Genomic DNA, 25,962 nt, shown 5'->3' on the forward strand with positions numbered 1-25,962 from the left:
AAATTTAAATTTGCTACATGAACTATATAAAATATTGCAATTTGAACGACTGTTCAAACAGTGTTAAGTCAGAGTTCAACGGTGTTGAGTCAAATGATTCCTGACATCCACGTAGCACTAGGACTTACGAAAACTACATCGTTTTGGTCATTTTTGGGTATGTTGTGGCAAGAAATAACCAAAAATGAAGTCACCAACGCATCTGAGAACGGACTTCAATACCCCATTTTTTGTGAAACACTTTTTTTCTTGCCACAACACACCTAAAAATGACCAAAACGACTAAGTTTTGGTATGTTCAAGTGTCACGTGGAAGCCAGAGGTCGTCTGACTTAGCACTGTTAAACTCTGACTTAAAATCGTTCGAGTAGATGTTGAAATTGACAATATTTCATATAGCTCGTTTAGCAAATTTGAATTTAATACCGTTCATATTGTTATTTGCAGAGTGTTGAAGTTTAGGTATGAAAAAGCGTTCAACAAATAGTAGGGGTTGATTTTGGCCATTTTCCCGTATCTTGCTCACATATTTTTGGGAGAAGGAACTCTCTTCAATGACTTCAATCGGATTAGGGATGATTACAAACTCAGCCATGGAAACGGGATGATTACAAACTCAGCCATGGAATTACCTTGTTCGGGAGCGACGATCTCTTCTTCAGCCATATCTGGGGGAAACAATCTTCGACAAAGAGAGACAAAATCAAAAATCTTGAAATTTGAAGAATCAATCTTTTTTTTCCTTCATTGAGAAGATGGCTGAGGGGTTTAGATGTTTCTAGAGACAAACTTAAACATTTACACACCGCCCCCTTATTGTTTCAATAAAATTCATTATGCACCCTGTCTTCCTAATTCACAAACTAAGTTACCATTTAAAATATACACAATAAAGATAAAATTCATTTTCTCGAATACTTTAAAGTAAGAAAAAATGTTTGTCAGATACTTGAAGTATACGGTAACACATAGCCGCACATACAAACAATATAAATGTCTTGTTAACTACGTCAACTATTGTTATCACATAAGGACATCCATAAACAAACATAGGTTATGTTTACAACACAATAAACTTTCAACTCCGGTGGTTACTTGGCCGGAATCCGGCGTTGACCAGTGTTGACCGATATTGACCAGTGTTGACCGGCATTGACCAAAAAATTTGTTGTTTCCATGAATACTTTACTTAATCTACTATTTATGTGACTAACATTTCATGTAGCTGATGGACTAGTACTAAGTTACTAACTAACTAGCTAGCTACCATCTATGTTAACAAAAAAAAGTTGTAAGAAGCATGCGTTTGGTATTTTTTTTTTTCTTCTTTTGTATACAAAAGTTCCCATTTTATATAAATACAATGTTACAACAACCTTTTGCATTCATTCATCAACATTTAGTACCTAAATCTTTGTCATATAAAACTCGTACCCAACATGATCATATCTTCACTTCACACAATAAGTTATATAGTCCACATGTTGATTTGCAAATATAATTGATCAATAACTTGACTCTTATCAATTACATAGAGTACTAGAAACATAGTAAGAATGTATTATGTTTGGTTGGGTTTCTCAGGAGCTTGATGATACAAAGCTATTTAAAAGAAAAGAATATCATATGCATAATGCATTATAAACTAAAAAAATCAAATAATTGAAAACCCTTTGGGAAAAAAAGGTTAGATACAAAATAATTATTTACTTATATCAAATAACATATTCATATTTATAACAATGTTTACATAAATTAAATTTATAAATTTAAATGTACACTATATAATATTATTCATAACAATTAATCAATTTTATTTCAAATTAAATTGTTGTAGTACTTAAAGCTTTCCAAAATTTAAGAGTCTATGTCACAAAAACAAGAATAAAATTGTATAGTGATTTAAAAATCATATGTAGAAATAAAGTAGTTCTATTAAATAATTAATCTAATTTATATGTTACACATTATATTTTTGTACTAGATAAAGACCCGTGCTAGAGCACGGGTTAAAATTTATTTTATTTATATTCTAATTTTTATATAAAATATAATTTATGTGATTGTTTTTAAAAGTTTTTTTTGGATAAAATATTATGCAATAAAATCATATGCTGAATATAATGACTTGAAAAAGTCACTTATTTTGTAAGTTTTATATTGTTAATGATTCTAGATAAGTACTCGTGCTATAACATTGGTTAAATTTTATTTTATACAAAATTTGTATATTTTCTATTTTAAAATAAAAATTTAATATGTTGTATTAGTTTATGTAGGTGACATTATTTCAACAATGTATATTCTACATCATGAATTGAATGTCGTTATAAGACATAATTTTGTAAATTTGGTTTTTAAAAAGCGAGTTATTATATTATGAGTAATTTAATATATTGTTATATTTTTTGTTTTAATATACTTGGTTTTTTTGAAATTCTTTCATATTATTGACATTGCTATAACAAACCTATTTAGAGTGTTTATAGTTTCTAACTTTTATATCAAGTTTCAATATTTTAAAAAAATTTCAAAATATAATATTTAAAGTTTATTATATTATATAAAATTATAAAATTCAACAAAAAGTATGAAATTGAATCTAAATATTCAAATTTTGACCCGTTACTCAGTAAAATTTTTAATTCAATAGATATTATTTTTAAAGAATAATATTACTAAAATTAGAATATTTTATAGATTGAATCATTTATATTTGTTTTTAAAAATTCAACTTATGGTATATCCAAAAATTAAACTATTTTTAATTATAATAAATAATTTGATAATTTATTTGTTTCACAAAATAGACTTATATATAAAAATGAGAGGTGAAATATAATGATAATTAACAGATTAATATGTTAAGTTAGATATCAAAAGATTTTATTCGATGAATAATTTAATAAAAGAAATTAATATGGTAAGTTAGATGATATCAAATGATTCTTTAGAATATTCTTTTTAAAAGTTTTGGAAACAACATGTTCTAGTAATAAAATCTTTCGAAAATAAATCAAGGTTGCACCTACTATTTAACTTGTAACCAATTAATCTATAACTTATTTGTAATTAACTTATTAAAATTATATAGTATACAAAACAATGTTGTGTACTTTGTTTTACTATATTGGAGATTTTTACTACACAAAACCGATTTTTAAGGTTTTCTCCTTTTGTATTAGGAAAAAAAAAAAACAGAAACATGAAGTAAGAAGCTGGACAGAATAAGACACACAAATCATGTTTTAACTAAATAAAACCCAAACCTACAAAAAAGCCCACTAAAATTTCCAGCCCATTACAGAGAGAAAAGGAGGCGCTCTACTCCTCCGCTTTGACCTATTTCCAACCGTTGCCACTTGATACGAAATATAAAAATATCTAGCAAATAAAGAAATATCAGATATTTTCCACGTGGACGGTACAGATCAAATAACCCGTGCGAAGAGACAACCATTAGATGAAAAAACCTAACAAAGACCCTTATGCCCCCAAACCTTAATCAAAATGATTATAAATACAATGTTCTAAAACCCTAAGCTGAGAAAAATATCTTCACGCAGCTGTCTAGGGTTTTTCGCCTCTCTTTTTACTCTCTCTCTCGAAAACCTAGCAGTCTTCTCTCTCTTTTCTCAGTTCCTCCATGGGTAAACCTAAATCCGCCACCAAGGTAACCTAGCAGTCTTCTCTCTCTTTTCTCTTCTTCTTCTTCTTCTTACTCTGTTTTGAATCTCTTGTCTTACGAATTTAACGAGGTTTTGTTTGTGTTTTTTTTTTGGATTTTCAGGTTGTTGCAGCTCCTGCTGCGGTTAAGGCCACCAAGCCTTTGAAGAAAGGTATGAACTTTGGCTTCCTTATACCTCATATGCTTTCCCCTCTGTTACACAACTAGTTTTAGTTTGAAAGTTTTCATTTTTAATTTCTATATTGCTCGTTATGCTATGGCTGGCTGTTGGAATAAGTTGTTTGATTTGCTTAGCTCGTGAACGTATATGAGCTCTTTATTCATTAGTTTGGGAATATTTATTGATTGAATACAATAAGCGCTCTATAGTATATTGACTTGTGAATCCTGAATTTGAAACCTTCAGTGTTGAGATTGAATTTGAAGCCTTTAGTGTTGAGTTTTGAACTGTTATTGATTTTAGTTTTGAATGTTTCTTCTCTTTAGGTAAGAGAGAGCCTGAGGATGATGTTGATACCAAAGTGAGCGCTAAGAAGCAGAAGAAAGACGTGATTGCTGCTGTCCAGAAGGAAAAATCTGAGAAGAAGGTGCCTAAGAAGGTTGAGAGCTCTGACTCCTCAGACTCTGATTCCGAGGAGGAGGAGAAGGTATACTTACTTCTGTCTTGATTTATTTGTTGGTCTGAGTATGGAAGTTGAGTGTGATTTCTGACCATAACTAATATATGTCAGGCTAAGAAGGTTCCGGCCAAGAAGGCTGCTGCCAAGGCTGCTTCAAGCAGTGATGACTCATCTGACGACTCTTCAGACGATGAGCCAGCAACCAAGAAGGCTGCTGCTACCAACGGAACTGTTGCAAAGAAGTCTAAAGATGATTCATCTTCTGAGGATGATTCTTCAGACGAGGTTTATTTCTTATATATGTTATGGAATTTTAAGCCTTCTATCATTTGAGCTTGCGTCTAAAAGACTTCGTTTTTTACTAAAAATCTCAGGAAGTTGCTGCAACAAAGAAGCCAGCTGTAGTTGCTAAAGCCGCTGTAAAGGCCAAGGCAGAGAGTTCATCTGACGAGGATTCATCTGATGAAGATGTAAGCACCTCATAAGATAGATGCACCTTAGAGTAATTTGTGGGAATACATATATAATTAACTACCTTACTAATTGTAAATAACTAGGAAGCTGAAAAGAAACCCGCTGCTAAGAGTGCCAAGCCAGCTGCTAAAGATTCTTCATCCGACGATGACTCAGATGATGAATCTGAGGATGAGGTGATAACTTTTTTCTCATACTTGTAATATCTTATACTTGAATATTTTTTTATCTTAAAATAGATCTCTAACTAACTTTGTTTATGAAAATAGAAACCTGCTGCCAAGAAGGCAGCTCCTGCTAAGGTAGCTACCAAGGCTGCAAGCAGCTCCGATTCATCAGATGAAGATTCTGAGGAGGTTGGCTTAACATATTTAATTTGTTTTTCTTGTGGTACTTTATAAGCAGCTTTGCATTCTTTATATTTCTGTAATTGACTTCATTCATGGGTCTTGATATTTTCAGGAAAGTGAAGATGAGAAACCTGCCCAGAAGAAGGCTAAAAAGGAGAGCAGTAGTGATGATTCTAGCGAGTCTGAGGAAGATGAAAGTGAAGACGAGAAAGAAACCCCAGCGAAAAAGGTACCAGCAATGTTTCCGCTAGCTACTGAAGCTTATTCTATCTCTTGTTGCAAGTTACTAATATTATTTATATTCTTCTGTAACTAAAACAGAGCTCCGATGTAGAAATGGTTGATGCATCAAGTGCAAAACAGGTAAAGGATCCTTCTGATAGTATCTTTTATATATTGTAATATTGTAACCTGTTTTTTTTTTTGGATATTCTGATGTTAATTTTGTGCATCATGCAATTCTTTGACTTTCAGCCAAAGACACCATCCACTCCTGCTGCTGGCGGATCAAAGACACTCTTTGCTGCCAATCTCTCTTTCAATATTGAAAGATCAGATGTGTATGTTCTTTGACCCTATGATCTCTCTTCTCTTCTCTTTGGTGAATGTTTTCATGGCCTGATGTCTCATTTTCATTTTCAGCGAGAATTTCTTCAAGGAAGTTGGTGAAGTTGTTGATGTTCGATTCTCTACCAGTAGAGAGGATGGAAGTTTCAGGGGATTTGGCCATGTTGAGTTTGCTTCTGCGGAAGAAGCACAGAAGGTGAGAGTCGTTAACTCTTGAATAAAAATATTTTATTCGTAAATTGAGACTATGATTGCTGATTAACGTCTGTTGTTGTACTTTAGGCTCTGGAATTACATGGTAGACCTTTACTCGGCCGTGAGATTCGTCTTGATATTGCTCAAGAGAGAGGCGAGAGACCTGCATTCACTCCTCAAAGCGGAGGGTAGGTTAATTTTTCCATGTTGGAGATTTGTTTCTGTGAAATTGTTCATTGGTTGATTATATTCTCTCTTCTGCAATTTATAGCAACAACTTCAGAAGTGGTGGTGGTGGTGATGGTCAAACTGTTTTCGTTAAGGGATTTGACTCTGCTCAGTCTGAGGAAGATATCAAGCACGCATTGAGGGAACATTTCGGTTCATGCGGTGAGATCACAAGGGTCTCTGTTCCCACAGACCGTGAAACTGGTGCTTCCAAAGGGTTTGTCAATTCTTCCTCCCTATCTGTGTGACCAGTTTGTGAATTCTATCTGTTAAAATGTGAGATGCTAACTACATAAATGTTTCTTTTCAGTATTGCTTACGTTGAGTTTTCAGAAGGCAAAGAGAAGGCGTTGGAACTAAATGGAAGTGACATGGGAGGATGGGGTCTTGTAGTTGATGAGCCTAGACCGAGAGATACCAGTAGTGGATTTGGTGGCAGAGGAGGTAGAGATAGCGGCCGTGGTGGCCGTTTTAACAGCGGTGGCAGAGGAGGTAGAGATAGCGGCCGTGGTGGTCGTTTTGGTAACAGCGGTGGCCGAAGTGGAGGTGGTCGTTTCGGTGGTGGCAGAGGAGGAAGAGATGGTGGTCGTGGAAGACCTAGTTTTACTCCCTCAGGTACATAAAATCTGATCTTGATTCATGTATCTAGCTTCTTCTTTATAACTAGTAACAATGTCATTTATTAATTCTCTGTTTTTGTATATTGCAGGTAAGAAGACTACCTTTGGCGATTTCGAGTAGAAGCTTCTGTAGAAGAAAAGTCTCTTCTTATGTTGTTAACTTGTGATACTTCGCATCCTTTTATCATTTCGTTTCTTTTTTTGTTCTAGTTTCGCTTCTGTCAGAACCTTAAATTTTTGTCTGAATGTTAAATTAAGCTCAATTTTGAGTGGTTTGGGTGTTAAATCTAATTATTATATTCGTCCTTCTTTATATATTTTACCTAAGTATGAGCCTCATTACGATTCAGTTGTTTAGGTAGACTAAAATATTCTCTCCCAAGGGACACAAATTTACATTTCTCAGAATTAGTCTCAACTTGGTTGGCTACTTTCACATCTTTCACTCAAAAGCATAAACAAAAAGAAATAGGAAAATGAATTAGTTGTAACTCAAAACTGAGACTTTAGCTTGAGGACCACCTTGTACATAGACAAAATCGTAAGCTTGTCCTGCTCTCAAAGTCTTTTGCCATTGTGGAAGCTGGTACGTATTCTTTTGTCCCGTTGGGTTTAAACCCCATATAGGTCCTGAGAGATTTTCAATCTTAAGCTTGAGATCTGATATGGACTTCTGAGAATTGTTCTTGATGATCACTTTGTGCCTGTAGTATCTTGTGTTCCCGGCCATCCAGTTGGTTGTTATCGAGTGAAGAAACTCGATTTGTGCACCTGATTGTTTTGGACTGTAATATGTTGTTGGTGTTGCTGTGTACGATGAAGCTGTGACAGTTTCAGAGAAAATGAGAATCAGACACTGTATAAAAGTTGCATTGGAAGCTGTTGGCAGAAAAAGATCAAACCTGGTGGTTTTGTAGTTTGATAAGGTTTAGATAATCCTCCTCCATAAGATCCTACAAAATTTCATTACATCACTCCATGAGTCATGGCTCACAAAGATAAGAGTAAAGCTAAAGACTTAAAGATCAAGGTTTATAGTTCAGTTACCTAAGTTTCCAGAGAGTTTAGCGAATAGGCCAATAAGTGGAGCTGTTCCAGATAAAGTTGGTTCCGATTGCTCGTAGTTTGAGCGATCATCGGAATAGTAATCATTCTGGTCCGGTCCACCAACAAGCGCACCATAGATAATATTAGGATCAGCTTGAGACCTTCTGTACCAAGAATCAAATCCTTGTACACAATTTACAGAAGAACGTTGGACATAGATTGAAGGGATAGAAGAGCCTCTATGGTGAACACGGATTGGATACTTCGGTCCATATCCAACTACATAACTCATTCCTAGACGGTTCTTTCCAAGAATGTAATCAGCCTGCAAACAAAAAGAAAAAAAAAAAACCTCAGTTAGCAGAGTTAAACCAACAAGTAAACTGTTTTGGTTTCTTGGGAGGATTCAAGAATGACCTGAGATCTTGCAAAGTCAAGAAGCGCCTGAGGTTGAACCGAACCATCAGGACAATTGAGTTTAGCATTTGCTGCAGAGAGATAGTCTGAGTAGACCGCGAGAATATACGCAGCCGCAGATGCATATTGAAGATTGTTCCACTCTCGAACATACATTAACCCACCAGCCGTTGTTTTAATGTTGTAACCACCATTCTTCTTGAGACAAGCACAAGCGAAGTAGTCAGCTTTCGTCTGATATTGCTTTAATGTCGAAGTATACACACCACCTTTCCCTTCTAACAAGACCTATACACACACAAATGAAACAAAAGATTAGTATTCTTGAAACCGCGGGAAAACATTCTCGAACTAACCGGAATATTATACCTTGGAGAGAAGGATTTGAACACCGGCGTATTTGTTATCCCAAGAGAACTCTTTCATCCCCCAGCCGGTTCCTCCCATGTAACCAGCATTGTCCATAGCATATTTCAAGTAATACTGATCCCCGGTGGCACGGTGTAGCCATGCCGCAGCCCAAAGAAGCTCATCCTTTAAGATATTTACCCAACATAGACATTTTAGTATTGGAACAACGTTCAATGAAAGAAGATAATGAATGATGAAAATATTAAGAGATCAATAGGGTTATACCGAGTAACCAGATGACATGTAGAAAGCTTTTGCATTTGGGATTGAATCAGTGTATAGTCCTCTGTACTTGTCAGCAAATGAGAATAGCTGAAAAACACAATAAAGTTTCAAAATGTTAAGAATCTAAACCAAACCGGATTCATAAACCAAATACCCCCAAACTGTTAAAACCCAGAGATTGAACAGACTACAAACGAACCTCTTTGGCATGACTTAAGAGGAGAGCAGAGTAAGAGGAGTTAAATGGCTTGAAAGCCAAGGAAGCAGCGGCTAAAGCAGCAGCTGTTTCACCGGCTAAGTCTGAGCCAGGATGGTACTGGTCAAGCTTATAAGCTGTTCTTGAAGTGGTCATGTCCTCTGCTCGTTCCCAACAATAATGGTCTGACTCTCCATCTCCAACTTGACCCCATAGAACATTTGGCTGAGGATGAGCCTTGATGAAGTAATCAGTACCCCATCTGATTGACCACAGTGTCTGTTGCATCTGGTTCGAAGCAGATAGCTCTTTCCGGTTATCAACCGCTGCCCACGATAGCATTGTCACTGCAAAGGCCATTGGTAAACCGAACTTCACATGGTCTCCTGCATCATAGTATCCTCCCTCCAAGCTCACCTATTCATTCATACACACACAAAACGTCAATATCATTTTATTACATGATGTTTTCTTATTGAAATTAGCACTTTCGAGTTTCTTACAAATTAAAATCTACCAAATTTTGTCTTGATGACAACAGATCCTTGTACATTTTACATCTTTTTCAGTTAATATCTTTATATTAATTTTATTGCTGTTGTTATAAATTCATATAAATTATGATGGTGACATTAACAATCACATATCCTAGTCGAATGATATTTAACGGGAACTATTATTTTTGTAAAGATTTAGATAATATGAATCTGACTAGTACATTATTAATATGTGTGTATATGATGGACTTACGCCTTGAGCAAGACCATCCTTGAGACCAGAGTGGCCTCGCCATTTGACACGTTGAGCAGCTGGCAACTTTCCTGATCGCTGAGCCTCAAAAAACAAAAAGGTCTTGTCAAGAGCATTTCCGTAGTTATAGTATTCCGCTGCCGCGGTTGCTGCTGCTAGAAGCACGGTCAGTAAAAGGCTTACGCCGGAAAATGATACACCAAACTTCCTCATTTCTCTCTCAACCTTAGTTTTAAGTTTTCTCTCCTAAGAAACGTTCTTTGTTCACAATTGTGATGCGAGTTAGGTCTATATGTGGGTGTATTTATATAAACATTTGGAGAAAGAGAGAAATTGTGTATGTGAGTTTGGTGAGAGAGAGGAATGTAGAGAATCAAATAGGTACGAAACTTGTCTGAACAATCATTGTCTTTGTCTCTATTTGTGTTCGTGTGTGTTGTACATGCCTTTGATAATAGTTGTGACCTTCACGTTTTGTTAGAGCTTCTCACGTTGTACCTCGAGACTTTTGTGTATAAAAGCTGAACCAACTATGAGTAACCACGTGTATCTCTTATTAGCCGTTGGCTGAACGTGATATTGACCATCTATTATGAATAAAAATAGATTAATGTATCTTGTTTTTAATATAAGGTTTAAAACGCTTAAGAATAATATTTTGGTTGATTTTTGTTAAGGTGTCAACGGACAAGTAACATTCGTGGTATCCACAACTCGCATTCCCATTTTTTTTGTTTTTCAGTTGATTTGTATGTTCGGATGTTTTAATGTTTTTGTTGAAAAAATTGTACAATTTCATGGTTGGGTGTATCAGACTGTCACTTCCATTTCGTTATAACAAGTGTAAAAATATGATAAATTTATATGATCAAAAGAAGGTGAAACGTTTGTATTTTAATAAAACTAGGAGTTAGCAAAATTATAATATAATGGATAATAAACTTTTTTTTTTGTTTTTTTGTCAACAGGATAATATAATGGATAATAAACTAGGAGTTAGCAAAATTATAATATAATGGATAATAAACTTTTTTTTTTTTTTTTTTTTTTGAAACTTTTCAATAAGAGAAGAGTTTCATTTATTTTAAAGCTGTGAAGTAACCAAAAAACCAAATGGAATGAAGACCCTTAAATCACTAAAACCTAAACCGGATTAAAAGTCCACGGGTGAACCGCCATAACCGAGTCGTATGGTTTTCCTTCCATAGACTAATAAAAGTCTAAAACCAAAACTACACAAGACTAAGAGATGTCAAAACCAGAATCGAAATTGTAACTAAACCGACACCAATGAACCAACTCGTTTTCCTCACGGCGTGGTTACTCTTGTGAGTTGAAGAGTGTAGGGACGAAGAAGGTGGAGGAGATTGCGGCGTAGGCTCAACCTCCATGACTTTGATGATCATTTTCTGACCTTTCTCACAGTGGCCCGCGACGCCGCTAATGAAATAAAACAGACCTGGTCGGTCTAATTTGAAAACCGTATCGTCGTGGTTCGAGTAAAGTTCCGGTTTGGTCGTCTGGCATTTCTTGTACTCGTCTTCTGATACCACCAAAACCGAGTCTTTCTTGTACTTGAAACCTTTACACACCAAATAAAAAACAAAAGTCAAAACCTGCGTTACAATGATCATAAACTAATTGATAAGTTATAGAAGTAAAAAAGAATATCTTACGGATAGTGTCGCCAACTTTAAACCGGTTCTTGGAAGCCCATTGGTTAAACATATCACTCTGGTTACTAGATTGTGGTATGATCCAACCATTTTCTCCTCCAGCTTCAAATTCAGTGCATGACACAAGTGAAACCACGTAAAACAGTACTAAGATCAAAAGGAGAAAAACCTTTTGTGAACCCATTTGAAATTCTTTTCTTTCTTTCTGATAAGTTCTTGGAGAAAATGTTAAGGTTTGAGTTTAAGTAGTGTGTGAGAAAGAGTTGCAGCTAGGTTTGTTCGTTTCGTTTGGCTTGTCCACAACTTGAGGGATATCTACTAGATATTGTTTTGACTTATTATTTGCTATTTGAAATTCGAATTAATTTTTCAAAGAAATACGACGACTACTTAAGAAAAAAAAAAAACTGTTTTTTCCTTCTTTTTTTCTTTTTTTTTTGAGATTTTAGATTTGTTTGAATTAATTTCGTAAAGTTTAATTTGATGAGCTTTTGGATTTTTGAAGCTATTTTAAAATGTTTGGGTGATACATAGACTAATTAAGAATCATAGGGACTACTTATGGAAATAAGTAAAATATTTTAGAGTTTTTGGATTTGCTGCGTCAGAAGAGGACTAAAACGACACGAGATCCCATCGTTTCGGAGTTACTCCGTCGCCACCGCCATCTAAACCCACTCGTTCGTTCACCTGAGCCGCGACGAAGAAGACGGAGGCGAATCTGTAAGGATTTAGGGTTTATAGGATTGTAGGAAGACAAGCAAGAAGAAGCTGCGTTTTTCTCGAAGATAAACAATGGCACAAGACTCGGAGAAGAGATTTCACAAAATCATGGACAAGCTCTTTACCCCATCGAAATCTCAGCCTCCTTCTTCCTCAACCAGGTCAGTTTCTTTTTTCATGGATCGATTCATCTTCAAGTAGCTTAGTTATAGATTTCCAGAATCGTTTCTCGCTGATTGGAGTGTGGAGATTGCTACGGTGATTTTTGTATTTTGTTTCATCCACATTGCATTTTGTATGAACTAACCTCAGAGGCTTAGTTGAGTTTGTGATATTTTTGGCATCAGAGCTTGTGAATTATGTGTTCATGTTATGATTCTGCATCAGCTTATGTATTCGTTTGGTCTCTGTAGTTCATCTGCAGAGCAACAATCAAGAGGCAGGAAGCGTTCAAATCCTTCATCTGCGTTAGCATTGGTTGAGCCAAAGACGGGATTAGCTACCATTGATAGGTCTTCAGCTTTGAAAGTCGCTGCCGGTTCATCACCGTCTGGTCTTTGCAGGCCATGGGATAGAGGAGATCTTATGAGGAGGCTAGCTACTTTTAAGTCCATGACATGGTTCGCCAAACCCCAGGTCTGCTTCTTGTTACCTTTTAAACGACATTTTTCTTCCATTAGCATTCAAGTCATTTCGATCTGGTGGTTGGTATGTTCTCGTTATGAAATTGTCTGCTGATTATATGTTTTTGGTGTGTGGTGGTAGGTTATTAGTGCTGTAAATTGCGCAAGGAGAGGGTGGGTGAATGATGACGCAGATTCTATAGCTTGTGAATCTTGTGGAGCTCATCTTTATTTTTCAGCCCCATCTTCTTGGTCAAAGCAACAAGGTATGGTTAACATGTTTTTTTGTTAAATCATCTCTATGTAACGGATACTTTGATATAGTGGTTTTATGGTGTGTCCTCACTGCAATTGAATATCTTCTCTGTGATCTTTCAGTGGAGAAAGCGGCATCAGTCTTCAGCTTAAAGTTGGATAGTGGACACAAATTACTTTGTCCATGGATAGATAATTCATGCGAAGAAACGCTTTCTGAGTTTCCTTCAATGACACCGCAGGATTTAGTTGATAGACATGAAGAGCGGTCAGAAGCTTTACTTCGACTTTTGGCCCTGCCTATTATTTCACCATCAGCCATCGAGTACATGAGGAGCTCAGATCTTGAGGAATTTCTCAAACGACCTATATCACCTGCATCTGGCGACACTGCTACCCAATGTTCTCAAACAGAATCCCTTATCAATCATGTTGGAGCAAGTCCGGCTCAACTTTTCTACCAGGTTTGACCTTCACTAAAAATTCTGAATTATTCTAGTTAACGTAGAGCCCTTTGCAATGCTATTATTATTGTTTCAGCCTCTGGAATTTCCATGTCCATGTTTTGCTTTTTTAGGTACTTATATGGTTTTGGTACAATAGGTTGATCCTTCGTTATTGTGCCTTTATCAATAGATTTTACTTTGGTTTGTCCAATTTCTTCTTCTTGATTCATTCAATGTTGTTCATATGCTCACTTTATTGACTATGGATGACATCTTTTCTGAGAGGCTTTTGGTATTTTGTGTCATCTGATAGTAAAACTGATGCATTGATATTTGCAGGCACAAAAACTTATCAGTTTATCTGGCTGGGAACCGCGGGCACTTCCTTATATTGTGGACTGCAAAGATAAATCGAGTGAGGCTGCTAGGGGTACAGATACTATTGATTTACTGCCAGAAACTGCTACCCGCGAGCTTCTAAGAATCGCTAATTCAACCCCGATTCCAAATGGAGTATCAGGGAATAATGACAATCCAACTCATCCTGACACATTAAACTCTGATCCCAGTTCTGTTGTACTGGACTGCAAGCTCTGTGGGGCTTGTGTTGGTCTATGGGTTTTCTCAACTGTTCCGAGACCACTAGAGTTGTGTAGAGTCACTGGTGATACCGAAATTAATGCAGAGAAACATCCCAGGGGTGGTACCCTTCAAAAACAACCTTCAAGCTTAAAGTTTACCATAGCAGGAGGACCCCCAGCGACGAAGCAAAACTTCAAAGCAACAATATCGTTGCCTATTATCGGGAGGAACTTGAGGTCAAGACTTGCTTCTTACTCCAGAGATCATGATCATGGCGATGTCAGTTCAACTCATGATCAACAAAGTAAAACTGCAGAGAACACCGGTGATGTTACACAAAATAGCGATAAAGTGGTGAATGATATAGGAGAGAAGGCTGATGGAGGAAGAAACTCAACTGATATAGAGAGTGATATTGCACTACAAAGCAACAACAAACAAATGATGGTAGTAAGATCAAATCTTCCTGAAAACAACAAACCAAAGGATTCAAGTGCAGGTAAATTGCTAAGACTGTCAATGGGAGTTTTTACAAGCAGTAATTGTTATCCAAACTAATGAGACTATGCTCATAGCTAATTGTTTGAAAGCTCTCATTAGGAGATTTGTTCAGCTAAACTATGCTTATACACATCTTTCTGTGTGAAGATACAGGAACGTCACTGACGTCAAACAAACAGATGGAATTTGATCCAATCAAGCAACATAGACATTTCTGTCCTTGGATCTGGTCAACGGGTAGAAAAGGCCCTGGATGGCGACAAACTCTTTCTGCGTTACAACGCCATAAAGGAGCTTGTCAGACTCCACCATCACCATCACCATCTTCCCTCTTCAAGGTAACACATATTCCTCTCAATTCTTTTACACATGTTAGTTAATATGGAAGAAAGCTATTACAAATGAGAAGATATAACTCACCTGTGACCTTTCTCATGTTTTCTCAACATGAGATCATATAAACCCCTTTGTAGCAACAAATAGTAGGATCGATTAATATATCCCACAAACTAAGCACAAAGCTATTTAAACTATTGTTGGTCTGGAGTAACTTATGTCCTTTTCCTTGTTACAATTCCATAACGCATGACTTTATTTTTGATTTGATTTATTTTCTGGATTCGCTCTGACTCTGAAAATGGAATAAATTATCAACTCCTTAAGAACTAGAACCATGTATATTCTTTGATATTATTCTTATTTCATAAAAATCCAACTTCTAATGTCTTCGATGTTTCTTGATGTGATGTTGTCAGGTTGATGATGATCCATTAACATCTGTTCGGAACCTATTTAAATCGCCATCACCCAAGAAACGAAAACAGAACGGAGGATCTTCAAGCTGAGCCACAGACGATTTGTACCTGAGAAAAACTTGAGCTCTTCTGGTCTACACTGCATCCAGAAATTTGAAACTTGAAAAACTGTAACATTCATTGTTCTGAGTTATTTGTTGATTCCTCAAAAAAGTAATATCTAAACAAAATTAACTTCGATATTTGGGAAAGCAAAATCCGTTTGAGAGAGAGAGATAGAGAGGTCTTGACCCTTTCGTCCCATAACTAACTTTCATTCCAAGTCACACTTAGCTTGTGGCACTGGCAGGCCCGGTTCATTATAAATTTATTGGCTTGCGCACTTACATAATTCAATCCATGTAGTTTATAAAAGGCCTCGATTGGTTGGTGTCACAAACTTTAATTTATCTCTTTAGTATTCGTAACACAATTACACACTTAAAAATTAGGTTAATGTGCCTTATATTAGCTAAATCAGATTACACACGTAACACAACTTTATTAAACGTATATGTGCTGTATATCAAACTACACTTTCAAATAATCTTACTATACACCAAACGATATTATAAAAACACCCTAAATGTTAGCCCAATTAACTTTTATGGAACAAAAACTTACATTAATTATACAATTATTAAACATTATAATCCTAAATCAATTTTAAAATTTTTAAATTTATAGGAAAAATATTCAGTTCGTGCTTACCACGAGTTAGTAGCTAGTTAATGAAAATAATGAAATTTTTGAGGGGTTTAAGTTTCTAGCTAGCTAGAATCGAAACTAGTACGTATATAAACCATCTGCCCATCTCTTGATAAGTACAAGTATAAAATCCCTGTTAATTATTGCCGGATGTGAGATTAAAAATTATACGTGTATTAAAATCCTATTTGTCCAAAAAAAAAACCGTGTATTAAAAAAATCCTTTTTCTTTTCTATTCGGTATTAAATTTTTGTAAATTTTTGTTCCTATATAAATCCAAAAGATAAAGATAGTATAGTTTTTATTTTTCCAACTAGAAACTTCAAGTGTGCGGATTTTTCCTGAATTAGGATGAAAAAGAGAAGCACAAGTAAAAATCCCATATAGATACTACAACCAAACCATTTCCTCGCGTCATGTCCCACTATCTTCATTTTATTTCCTTAAAATACTTTAAAAAATAATAATAAAGTGGCTACAATCTCCGGATTCGTGGCTCAAGTTTATGGATTATGTTAACACATTTGTGGTTCTTAAAGTTTTACCTTTTTCCATAAAATTTCGTTTAAAGTTTCTCTAGTCCAGACTCCAGACGTTATCAACACCCCGGAAGCAACCTGAGAATCACAGAAACCCCGTTTTAAGCAACATATCGCATGATCGAACAATTAATAACCTAGAAGTATGAAGCTATAAACTTATCTTGTTTGTCCTAGTTAGAATTCCATTATGCTTTTGTTAAAATTTGAAACTTGAACAACATTCATATGTTCTGAATTATTTGTTGGTTCCTCAAAAAAGTAATCTATGTTGTTACACATATGATCCGTTTGTACCGGAATCTATCAAATTCATAGACTTAAGTAAGAGCATGGATATTTTATAGCACAACGTTCATCAAGTTAGTCGACAAAAGGACAAACTATTTAAAAGCCATGGTTAAGTTTCTAACTTTGTTGGTAGTAACGTTGGTTCTTTTTTTTTTTTTTTTTTAAAAACACTCTGTGTTGGTAACGTCCTCTAGTATCAGTCTTTTGGGTTGAAATATCTCATCAGAAAGTTAAATTAACAAATCTGGTGATGAATAGGTGGAAAAGATAAAAGCTTGAGAATTTTAAGTTTCTAATAATTACGTGTATCCGATAATTACTTGCAAAATCAAGAAACTAAAGTACGCAAAAGAAAGAAATTTCATTACACTAGGTGATCAGGGGTCGGTACAGAAGGCATTAACATTTCCCAAAAAAAAAAATGAAAAGTCTTTGATTATTCCAACCTAGAAAGAGACTCTAAGTGTGCGGATGTTTCCTGAACCAGGGATGGAAAAGACAAGCACAAGTCGATCCCATAGATACAACCAAACCATTTCCTTGCGTCATCGTCCCACACTCCCACTATCTTTCTTTTTATTTCCTTACATAAAAAATAAAAATTCGTATATTGCATATATGCATGAATACTTTTGCTATTTATATAAAAGTAATTTATGTGGACCATCTCCGGATTCATGGCTCAAGTTTTACGGATTTGTGGTTCTTACAAGTTACAATTTTAGTTTTTAATATTAATTCACGTTTAACTATTACCTTAAAAACACGAATAGTTACGAGAATGGGCAGGTTGGGTTAGATTCGTATTCATTACAGTTTTAGTTTAGTGTAAAAAAAAAAACACATGTGGAAGTCATATGGTTCTGTCAGCTGCTGACGCGGAATTTTTCGTGCGTTAGTTACCTTTTCTGAGTTTACTGAGTCTGTTACTTGACACGTGGTTGGATCGTAGCGCGTTGTTCATATTAGACTTAATAATTAAAAACTAACAAACTATATACAGTTTATTATATTTTGACCCCTTGGTTTTGTTGAAATTCTTTTTATTCCCACGAATGTTTTTTTGTTAATTCGTGTTACTCTCTTTCGTTAAACTGACTGACACATTATATTCATTGGTGTTGAAAATTTGTGTCCTACCATTACCAAACATGGTAATTGCTCAACACAACAGCTTAATTGTTATTAAGATTTTTCTTCATCTACCTTACCAGTTTACACCTATTAGGCTATTAATATATTCAAATTAATGTATCAATTATAAATGATTTTGATTGTTTTTTTTTTTTTTTTTTTTCTAGTTGTGATATATTGTATTGAAACAACTTTATTAGACACGACCAATAAAAATTCATGTTTGCCTTTTTGAAATTCCATTTAATGTATCTATGTATATATCTTACTAATTATGATTTCCATTAGGAATAACATTAACATGAAATTTTGTCGATATGAAATGATAAAACTTATTTTAAGATTGTACAAAATTGCAAATAAACTATTCCATAGAGCAAATTATTAATCAGAACAATAATTTCTAAGATCGTATACTATGAAACCCATGTTTAATATACTGTATGTAAAATATATGGTAAAAGACTAAAATGAAAGTCCTATACCTAAAAGTGTAAAGATGGAATACAATACATACATACATACATACAGTCGATCCCAAATAACAAAAACACGGTCCATGATTTCATACCCTATATCACATTTGACCCACTTTAATTTATTCTCCAACTACAAAAACAATTCCAACTTTTTTTATTATTTACACATACACACATATTGAGACAGAGAGAGAGAGAGAGAGTGAGTCACAAGAATTACGACCCTAAACCAAACCCAATTCTTAGAAAGGAAAAATAGAGAAAGAGAGAAATACATAAATATATGGAAGATGTACGGAGGATCGTGGTGGTCGTAGAAGACAAAGAAGCGGCGAGGACGGCGTTACAATGGGCACTACACAACCTCCTCCGTCAAGGTGACGTCATAGTCCTCCTCCACGTCTTCTCTCCTCCTCCGTCGCGTAAAAAGAAATTCACGGCGGCGCGTAATCTCCGCCGTCACGGATACCATCTCGCACTCTCTTTCCGTGAAATCTGCGACTCTTTCTTCAACGTGAGTGGAGAAAAAATGAATCTTTGATCGGAGAGTTCACTCCATTTTCTTGATGAATTATTATTAGCTTTGTTTTTTTTTTTAACCTTGTGATCGTGATTTTACAGACGCATACGGAGATCATCGTGAGAGAAGGAGACGATGATGGCAATATGATTGCTCAAGTTGTGAAAGAGACTGGTGCTTCTATGCTTCTCGTTGGTCTCCATCAGAACAGCTTTCTTTACAGGTAGGTACCTTTGTGATCGATTCAATAGTGCCGGGGTCATAATTTAAAGATTCTGAACCCCACAGTCACGAATCAGTAATTTGGTATTTATATGGTTTTATATAAAATGCGTAGATGGGCAATGAGTGGGATTGACGTATCAAGACATTTTGATTGCAAAGTGATGGCTATAAAGCAACCTTCACCAGAACTTTCACAGCCGGCAAAGGTTAAGGGACACAAGATCTCACAGAGGACAGCTACATCAGACTCAGATAGTTTAACTAATTTTGACTTTTCCCAAATTGAAATTTCCGGATTACAGTAAGATTCCTAACCTCTTTATTTGTTTCCAATTCTGTTTTTCACTAAAAAAATATTTTTGATTATAAAACATTTTCATACTGACTCTGATAAATAATAAAAAGTGGAACTTTGACTGAAACAGGGCTCCTGAGATTCCGACACCACCTAAAGTGCCGTACAGGTTATGTCCGAGTCCTCACGCGATACTATGGAGATCAAGGCCCCGGAGGAGATCCAAAGACCAGTTCGGTCTCGTTTCATAGTTTAACTATATTTATTTGAGACATAAAATGAAAAAGCAAAACTTTACTCTCATTTTTTATCATTTTTTTTTTTTTGGTGAAAGATTCAAATTTTAATCGAATACAAAAAAAAAAAAGAAGTCATTCCAAATTTCCAATCACATTATTCTTAAACAATGAACAATTTTTCAAACCCTCGTCCAAAAGTTTGGTTCGAGTGATCTCAAGTAAAAATGCAAAATTCATCATTAGAGATATAAAGAAGAATGATTATAATTTGTGCTAAATACTCAGCTTTTCTCTCCTCAGTGAACTGTATCTTCTGTATATGTTGTATGCTAATATTCTAAACACATTACCCTTTTATAGCAACAAGTTTTCTCTCCTGTATTCACGTACAATCACTGGGATGCTTGTCGGAGGAATCTAATTTACACACACACAGCAACAAAATGTATCAGACACTGTATTGAGACATAATAATAAACTTAGAACACAGTAATGTTTGTGATACGTACCATTCCATAATCCGAAACGATCATAGATATATATTCTGAAGGTGTTGAATCGTACCTGAAACCAAAAAAGAAAGATTAAGAGAAACTAAGATAAAGCTTTGTGATGAATTTTCAAAACCACTTCAAAAAGAGCTTTACATTAGATTCAGGAACTGAAGGTTTTTGTTGTTGTCCATCATCTTTGACTGCTTTGCTTTGGTGCTAAATGATGGTATGTTGGCTACGGCTTCAGGATCCCCTGTAAAAATTTTCAGCACAGGCAAATCTCTATTCAGAATCTGATTTCGAGCAAATGACTAATCAACAAGAGGTACAAAGAAGAGCGAGTGAAACATTACCAAGTTCATTGGAGCAGATTGAATCAAGTAGGACTCTTTCATGAAACTTGTATGCTTCACAACACACAATTACAGGCACACTAAATGCGTTTGCAACCATTGCAACGCAAGCTGTACCAACTTTCGAGTAGAGAGTTCCATTCGAGAAGATTGATGAAGCCCCAAGAAAAACTCGTGTCGCTTCACGCATGATGTAGGAAATGGCGTTTATATGAGTGTAGGTACAGTCGAGGCCACGGCTCACAAGTCTGCGGAGTAGCTTTTTCCCTTCAAGATTTGGGCGTGCGTCTACAATCACTACACGGAATTTTTTCCCAATCTCATGAGCGTATAAGAGAATCATCTCAACCACACAAGAGAATCCGTATGTGAGGAGAACCTCTCCATCTCTGATTTTTGATACGGCGTGTTGTACGATTACCTTGCCTGCAAGAATTATCTTTTCATCTATGAACCGTCCAATGTCCGAACACAGGGAAGCTTTTGCCTCTGGCTCTGACAGGTTTACAGGTAGTTTTCTGATTTGGTTCTTCAGGAACCTGATTGCGTTTCCCATGCTCATGGAGAGTGGACGACATTCTATCAAGAATGAAACATAACCGTTGATTTTGGTTGTCAAGTCCATGGTCAGATCTTTCATAGGAGGTGTAGTGTAATCTTTTATAGCTTCTTGAAATGCTTGGAGCATGGCAATGCATCTTGCATTGTCCCCAGATATATCTCCAGCCAAATGTTGCAATCCCACCTAGATAAACAAAATACATGTGTATGTCATTTGAAGAAATAAACCACTAGGCTTTACTTCAAGTTCTTATGGATCCCAGTTCAAAAGCTTAACATCCAAACATTTCACAGCCACACATCTAAACAAATAGCTATACCTTATAGACTGCGTGGTGTATGGTATCAAGTGTGAAAAAATTGGAGCTTAAATTGGGAAGCTGATTGCCACGTTCGTATTGAGGAAGATGGAGAAATAATTCAACTTTGTTCTTGGTCTCGGTCTGTTCAACCACAGCACGCCTCTTAGCTTTATCCACTCGGCTTTTATCATCATACTGCATTTGTGTCTGAGGGACATCCATCCTCTTCTCTTTTTCTACTGCTACAGCTGTCTTTTCAGAAACAGAGGATGAGACGAGAGGTCTTTCTTTCTTTGGTTGAGGCTTTTTAGCAGCCTTGCCAGGATTAGCTTTACCAGACTCATCTGCATGTCTTTTTCCTTCGCCTAAAAATTAGCAAGAGGGAAGCATTCAGATGATTTTACATGTCACTTTAATGTAAACGGAAAACACAGCAAAAATATTGAACGAAACAAGAACCTTTTGCAGCAGCTTTTGCTGCCCGTTGTGCCTCTTGGATGGCTCGCCTTTCTGCTTTAGTTGTTTTATCTTTCATCGATTTTGGCTCCTTTTCCTTCTGGGGTTTTGTGGTCACAGATTCACTCTTTCCTGCATGATATTCTTTCTGTAAGTAACGAAATGCAAACCTAGAAGGAAACATCTGTGCACGGCAATAATTGAACGACTCAAATCCATAGCATTTCATATGGTCACAGTTGATACTAAACACAAAATAGGTATTTAACTTCTGATTCTAAAGGCAAGTCTAGTTTGGAAGTGGAGCTTAAAGACCCTATGTTTCTAGCTGATTCATTTGTCTTCAAAGCACGTCTCTCTGACTCAAATTCAGAGTCCAGCTATCAACAACCTTTGCAGGAATACCTCAGCAGACTTTGCATCCAAACCAGACTCAACATCAAATAGTCTCCACACAAACTTGTGTGGTCATCATCAGAGCCAGAGAATAGTCATCTCTGCCTTCTCAAGACAAAACCACAACTATCATCAACCTGGCCGGAGAATGGTCATCCAACCAAATCCTGAACCGGACTCGCACCGGTCATGCCAAAAGCAAAAAGGGAAATCAAGTCGCATATATCCAAACCAGACTCCCTAAACCTCTCCATGAGGATCAAACACATAGCCAAGTTACACCTAATTTCCTGGCCTCTACCTAGTCCCTACGGCACTACAGGCTGCCTCATCCAATGTTACATCATAAAGGTCACTAAACTCAATACATAAACTATACAAAGAGCTACACGCAATTTATTCAATAGACCCTTAAATCGATTTGTATACATACCAGAAACTTCGGCGATCTTCTTCTTCCCTTCAGAAGCTGACGCGGTCGCAGTTTTGGTTTCAGGCTCCTGAGGAGCTCTACCGGCTAAAGTCAAATCGAATCCTCCATTAGGAAAACTCGCCGATAATTTCGTCGAATCGCTCCGTTGGAACCCAAACAGAGAAACCGAATCCTCAGAAAACTCTCCGTTACTCGAAGGTGGTGATGTTCCTAGGAGCGAATCCGGAGCATTGTAACTACCGACCTGAAGACTCCGATCATGAGCTAAGTATCGGCGAAAAGCGGCAGGTCCAGGAACGGGTACAGGAGCAGCAGCGCGAGCGGTTAAATTGTCAGAATGGTGACGCGACGGTGGAATTAAGACCGGAGAGATTAAGTTTCCGGAGGGTGAATCGGAGAGAGGAGAGGAAGACGTTGTTGCCTCAACCGGACCGGATTGGCTTCGATTCGGTCGTTGTGATGACTCTGGAGGCGGCTCGGTTGGTGTGAAGAAACCTACTCGACGGACTTTAGGAACAGCAAGAGCTCCGCGACGAGTATCCATGGAGAGACCGTTACTCAAAGTTTGGAAGACGATGATGATGATGAAGATGATGATGTGATGATGAATCTTTTTAGGGTTTAATTAGGAGAAGCGATACACAAAGGACTGAACAAAACGGTGGTTTTTTTTTTTTGATTGATAAACCAATATTATTTATTTTTGCAAGTGGAAATTAAAATAATTGTAGATTGTTTGACCATGAAAGAATTAAAATAGATTTTTATAACGTGCCAACACGTAATTAACCAAACACGATATGAAGATAATTCTATTGATTTATTTTCTTGAGGTAGTAAATGTCAAATCTTTTGCAGTTTTGTTAAAAAACTAGATTTTCACTATATTTACATATATATATCTATACTATTAAAGCAGAAGTACTCTCTAGAGTAAAAATGGACCATGACTTGGTTTTGGTAGGTTTTTCATTAAAAATGATTAGAGAATCACAAAATTTAATCTAATTAACCTATAGTTTCGATTTTGACAAATGACGAAAATGCCCTCGGTCGATTACTTTAAAAAAAACGGGTCGGGACGCGGATCCTTAAAAAAACCGACAATAGAAGGAAAATAACCACCGGATCTGTTTGTGTTCGAGAATAATATTTTTCGGATCCAGTTTATTATTTAATTCAAGATTAGTTAATTAAGATCCCAAACAAACCCATTCGTTATAGGCAAACACTCTGATTTCATAAATTTTAATACCGAAGAATTTGAATATTTACTTAATTACCGAAACATATCATAACAAATATTAATTTAAAAGGAAATTTTTCTGATTCAGTTAAAATCTTATAAAACGAATATTCAAGTTACCATATTTTGTTTAATTCCTTGATTTCCGATGTTACAATTATGAACTAATCTTTTACGATCAAATTTTCAAAGGAATATTCGTTTATCAGTTGTAACGAATCAAGCAAGTAAATATATTTTGCGTATATTCCTGATATCAAATCTTAACTTATAAGTGATAACCTAAATCAATGAATTATAACTATAAATATATTGAGAACTTTCTATTGGATTATTATACTAAAATAACGATTTTTACTTCGTTACACAAAATGATGGCTCTACCCCTATCTTACACTCCTTTGAAAGACCTAAAACCATACAAAAACGCTTGGCGTATTCAAGTCAAAATTCTCCACAGTTGGAAAATGAATACCGCTAAACTTGGTGAATCACTCGAACTAATTCTCGCTGACGAAACAGTATGTATTTTAAGTATAGATTTATTATTCTTTTTCTAATATATTAATGTGAATTCATTCTAAGAGTATTTTTTTTTGTTTTATATAGGGTGACAAAATAGGAGCTTCTATCAGAAAGGATCATATCAAAAAGTTTGAATCTGAATTGAAGCCTGGATCTTGGAAAGTTATATCAACTTTTGGTTTGAATCTCTGTACATCCTACTTGCGTCCTTCTCTTATTAAGTATAAGATTAGTACCAGATATGGTACCACAATTATTCCTTCTGAAAATGTATCTGATGATCATTACCTATCATTCACATCGTTTGATAGTATACTTGCTGGAAATCTTGACAAAAATCTCCTGCTAGGTAATTTCATAATACATATATTTTGTTACTAATTTACAAAGATGATTTTATTAATAGTTTTATTATTTATATTTACAGACGTTATTGGTCAAGTAGTCAGTTCTGGAGGTTTAGAAGAAATCACAAGTCGTAACAACATTACCAGGAAGAAAATTGAGTTTGAGATAAGAGACACTGAGTAATATTATAAATCTAAATATATATTTTTAGATTTTTTTTGTTCATAACAAAAATAATATATATATTTTCATGCTTATACGTTATACTATTTTAATATAATCTATGTCAGTTAAAATTCTTATTTAGGGATAAACGATTATCATGTACTCTATGGGAAACCTACGCTGAAGCTTTAGATCGTGCTATCAATGATTCAAGTGATGGAATGGTTATGTGTTTCCTACGCTTTGTTAAACAAAACAGCTATAAAGGTAACAGTACGCATAATATTTATACATTTAATTTCTAGGGCACAGAATATTTTTCAAAAGTATTTTTAGAAAACATTTAACTACTGTATCATATTTATATTTCATTTCAGAAAAACGATACATTGAGAATGCTTTCGATTCTTCTATCTTGATGATCAATCCTCAGTTACCAGAGATGGAGGCTTTTCAGAACATGTAAATTCAAATAGCTAATTAGGAGAAATTATTAATCAACAATATGTTTCATTATGATTTACTATTCCTCTTTTTCATTTTAGTCTTCCTGCGGATCAATTGGCTTTAACAATTACCAATTCTGGTGGAAAGAGAGTTTATAACCCGTCTGGCTCCAAGAGTGGTCTTGACTTTCCTTTGCAAATGATTGCTGACGTACTTGCTGAAACAGAGGTATTTTACATTTATTAATAGTCTAACAATATATTAACATAATCTATTTTGGAAAATGTATGAGTTATAAGCTTAAGGATGTAATATTATTTTGATAGGTAGGAAAATGTAGAATCGCATGTACTATTTCAGCAATCGATACAGATTGGGGTTGGTTCTACATTAGCTGTCGAAAGTGTAATAAGAAGG

General features: G+C 35.5%; 7 protein-coding genes across 8 annotated transcripts; 4 read left to right on the forward strand and 3 right to left on the reverse strand.

The window, feature by feature from the left end:
- The first annotated feature begins 3,507 nt into the window (after positions 1 to 3,507).
- On the forward strand, positions 3,508 to 7,028 carry LOC104758191 (nucleolin 1). The gene is made up of 15 exons (XM_010481016.3): positions 3,508 to 3,673; positions 3,791 to 3,839; positions 4,175 to 4,335; positions 4,420 to 4,593; positions 4,683 to 4,778; positions 4,866 to 4,958; positions 5,052 to 5,138; positions 5,245 to 5,361; positions 5,454 to 5,495; positions 5,607 to 5,692; positions 5,775 to 5,895; positions 5,982 to 6,082; positions 6,166 to 6,339; positions 6,433 to 6,737; positions 6,832 to 7,028. Exons 1-15 carry the CDS (start codon positions 3,647 to 3,649, stop codon positions 6,861 to 6,863), a joined length of 1,665 nt encoding a protein of 554 aa, XP_010479318.1. The 5' UTR covers positions 3,508 to 3,646; the 3' UTR covers positions 6,864 to 7,028.
- Positions 7,029 to 7,095: 67 nt separating this feature from the next.
- On the reverse strand, positions 7,096 to 10,217 carry LOC104758189 (endoglucanase 5). Its single transcript, XM_010481015.3, has 8 exons — positions 9,789 to 10,217; positions 9,042 to 9,455; positions 8,843 to 8,929; positions 8,576 to 8,740; positions 8,207 to 8,494; positions 7,790 to 8,114; positions 7,645 to 7,695; positions 7,096 to 7,564 (listed from the first exon to the last, which is right to left on the reverse strand). Exons 1-8 carry the CDS (start codon positions 9,999 to 10,001, stop codon positions 7,224 to 7,226), a joined length of 1,884 nt encoding a protein of 627 aa, XP_010479317.1. The 5' UTR covers positions 10,002 to 10,217; the 3' UTR covers positions 7,096 to 7,223.
- A 567-nt stretch (positions 10,218 to 10,784) lies between these two features.
- On the reverse strand, positions 10,785 to 11,648 carry LOC104758192 (early nodulin-like protein 6). The gene is made up of 2 exons (XM_010481017.2): positions 11,465 to 11,648; positions 10,785 to 11,370 (listed from the first exon to the last, which is right to left on the reverse strand). The coding sequence occupies exons 1-2, from the start codon at positions 11,646 to 11,648 to the stop codon at positions 11,021 to 11,023; spliced, it is 534 nt and encodes a 177-aa protein (XP_010479319.1). The 3' UTR covers positions 10,785 to 11,020.
- Positions 11,649 to 11,672: 24 nt separating this feature from the next.
- On the forward strand, positions 11,673 to 15,619 carry LOC104758193 (uncharacterized). 2 transcript variants are annotated; one of them, XM_010481018.2, is made up of 7 exons: positions 11,673 to 12,348; positions 12,601 to 12,823; positions 12,953 to 13,076; positions 13,189 to 13,529; positions 13,851 to 14,592; positions 14,742 to 14,932; positions 15,350 to 15,619. In XM_010481018.2, exons 1-7 carry the CDS (start codon positions 12,260 to 12,262, stop codon positions 15,437 to 15,439), a joined length of 1,800 nt encoding a protein of 599 aa, XP_010479320.2. In that variant the 5' UTR covers positions 11,673 to 12,259; the 3' UTR covers positions 15,440 to 15,619. The 2 variants fall into 2 exon arrangements, with proteins under 2 accessions (XP_010479320.2, XP_010479323.2); XM_010481021.2 differs by having other exon boundaries at positions 12,075 to 12,348; positions 14,748 to 14,932.
- A 2,848-nt stretch (positions 15,620 to 18,467) lies between these two features.
- LOC104758194 (uncharacterized) lies at positions 18,468 to 19,968 on the forward strand. Its single transcript, XM_010481023.3, has 4 exons — positions 18,468 to 19,054; positions 19,162 to 19,283; positions 19,398 to 19,586; positions 19,711 to 19,968. Exons 1-4 carry the CDS (start codon positions 18,824 to 18,826, stop codon positions 19,829 to 19,831), a joined length of 663 nt encoding a protein of 220 aa, XP_010479325.2. The 5' UTR covers positions 18,468 to 18,823; the 3' UTR covers positions 19,832 to 19,968.
- Positions 19,939 to 23,543, reverse strand: LOC104758195 (translation initiation factor eIF2B subunit delta). The gene is made up of 7 exons (XM_087495638.1): positions 22,815 to 23,543; positions 21,989 to 22,117; positions 21,548 to 21,894; positions 20,667 to 21,411; positions 20,467 to 20,566; positions 20,329 to 20,383; positions 19,939 to 20,236 (listed from the first exon to the last, which is right to left on the reverse strand). Exons 1-7 carry the CDS (start codon positions 23,356 to 23,358, stop codon positions 20,174 to 20,176), a joined length of 1,983 nt encoding a protein of 660 aa, XP_087351764.1. The 5' UTR covers positions 23,359 to 23,543; the 3' UTR covers positions 19,939 to 20,173.
- A 984-nt stretch (positions 23,544 to 24,527) lies between these two features.
- Positions 24,528 to 25,791, forward strand: LOC147924697 (uncharacterized). Its single transcript, XM_087496898.1, has 6 exons — positions 24,528 to 24,581; positions 24,670 to 24,934; positions 25,013 to 25,112; positions 25,241 to 25,365; positions 25,476 to 25,560; positions 25,644 to 25,791. The coding sequence occupies exons 1-6, from the start codon at positions 24,528 to 24,530 to the stop codon at positions 25,789 to 25,791; spliced, it is 777 nt and encodes a 258-aa protein (XP_087353024.1).
- Positions 25,792 to 25,962: the final 171 nt, after the last annotated feature.

Source organism: Camelina sativa, chromosome 17 (genome assembly GCF_030686135.1).
Source record: "Camelina sativa cultivar CO46 ecotype springtype chromosome 17, ASM3068613v1".
Lineage (NCBI taxonomy): Eukaryota > Viridiplantae > Streptophyta > Magnoliopsida > Brassicales > Brassicaceae > Camelina > Camelina sativa.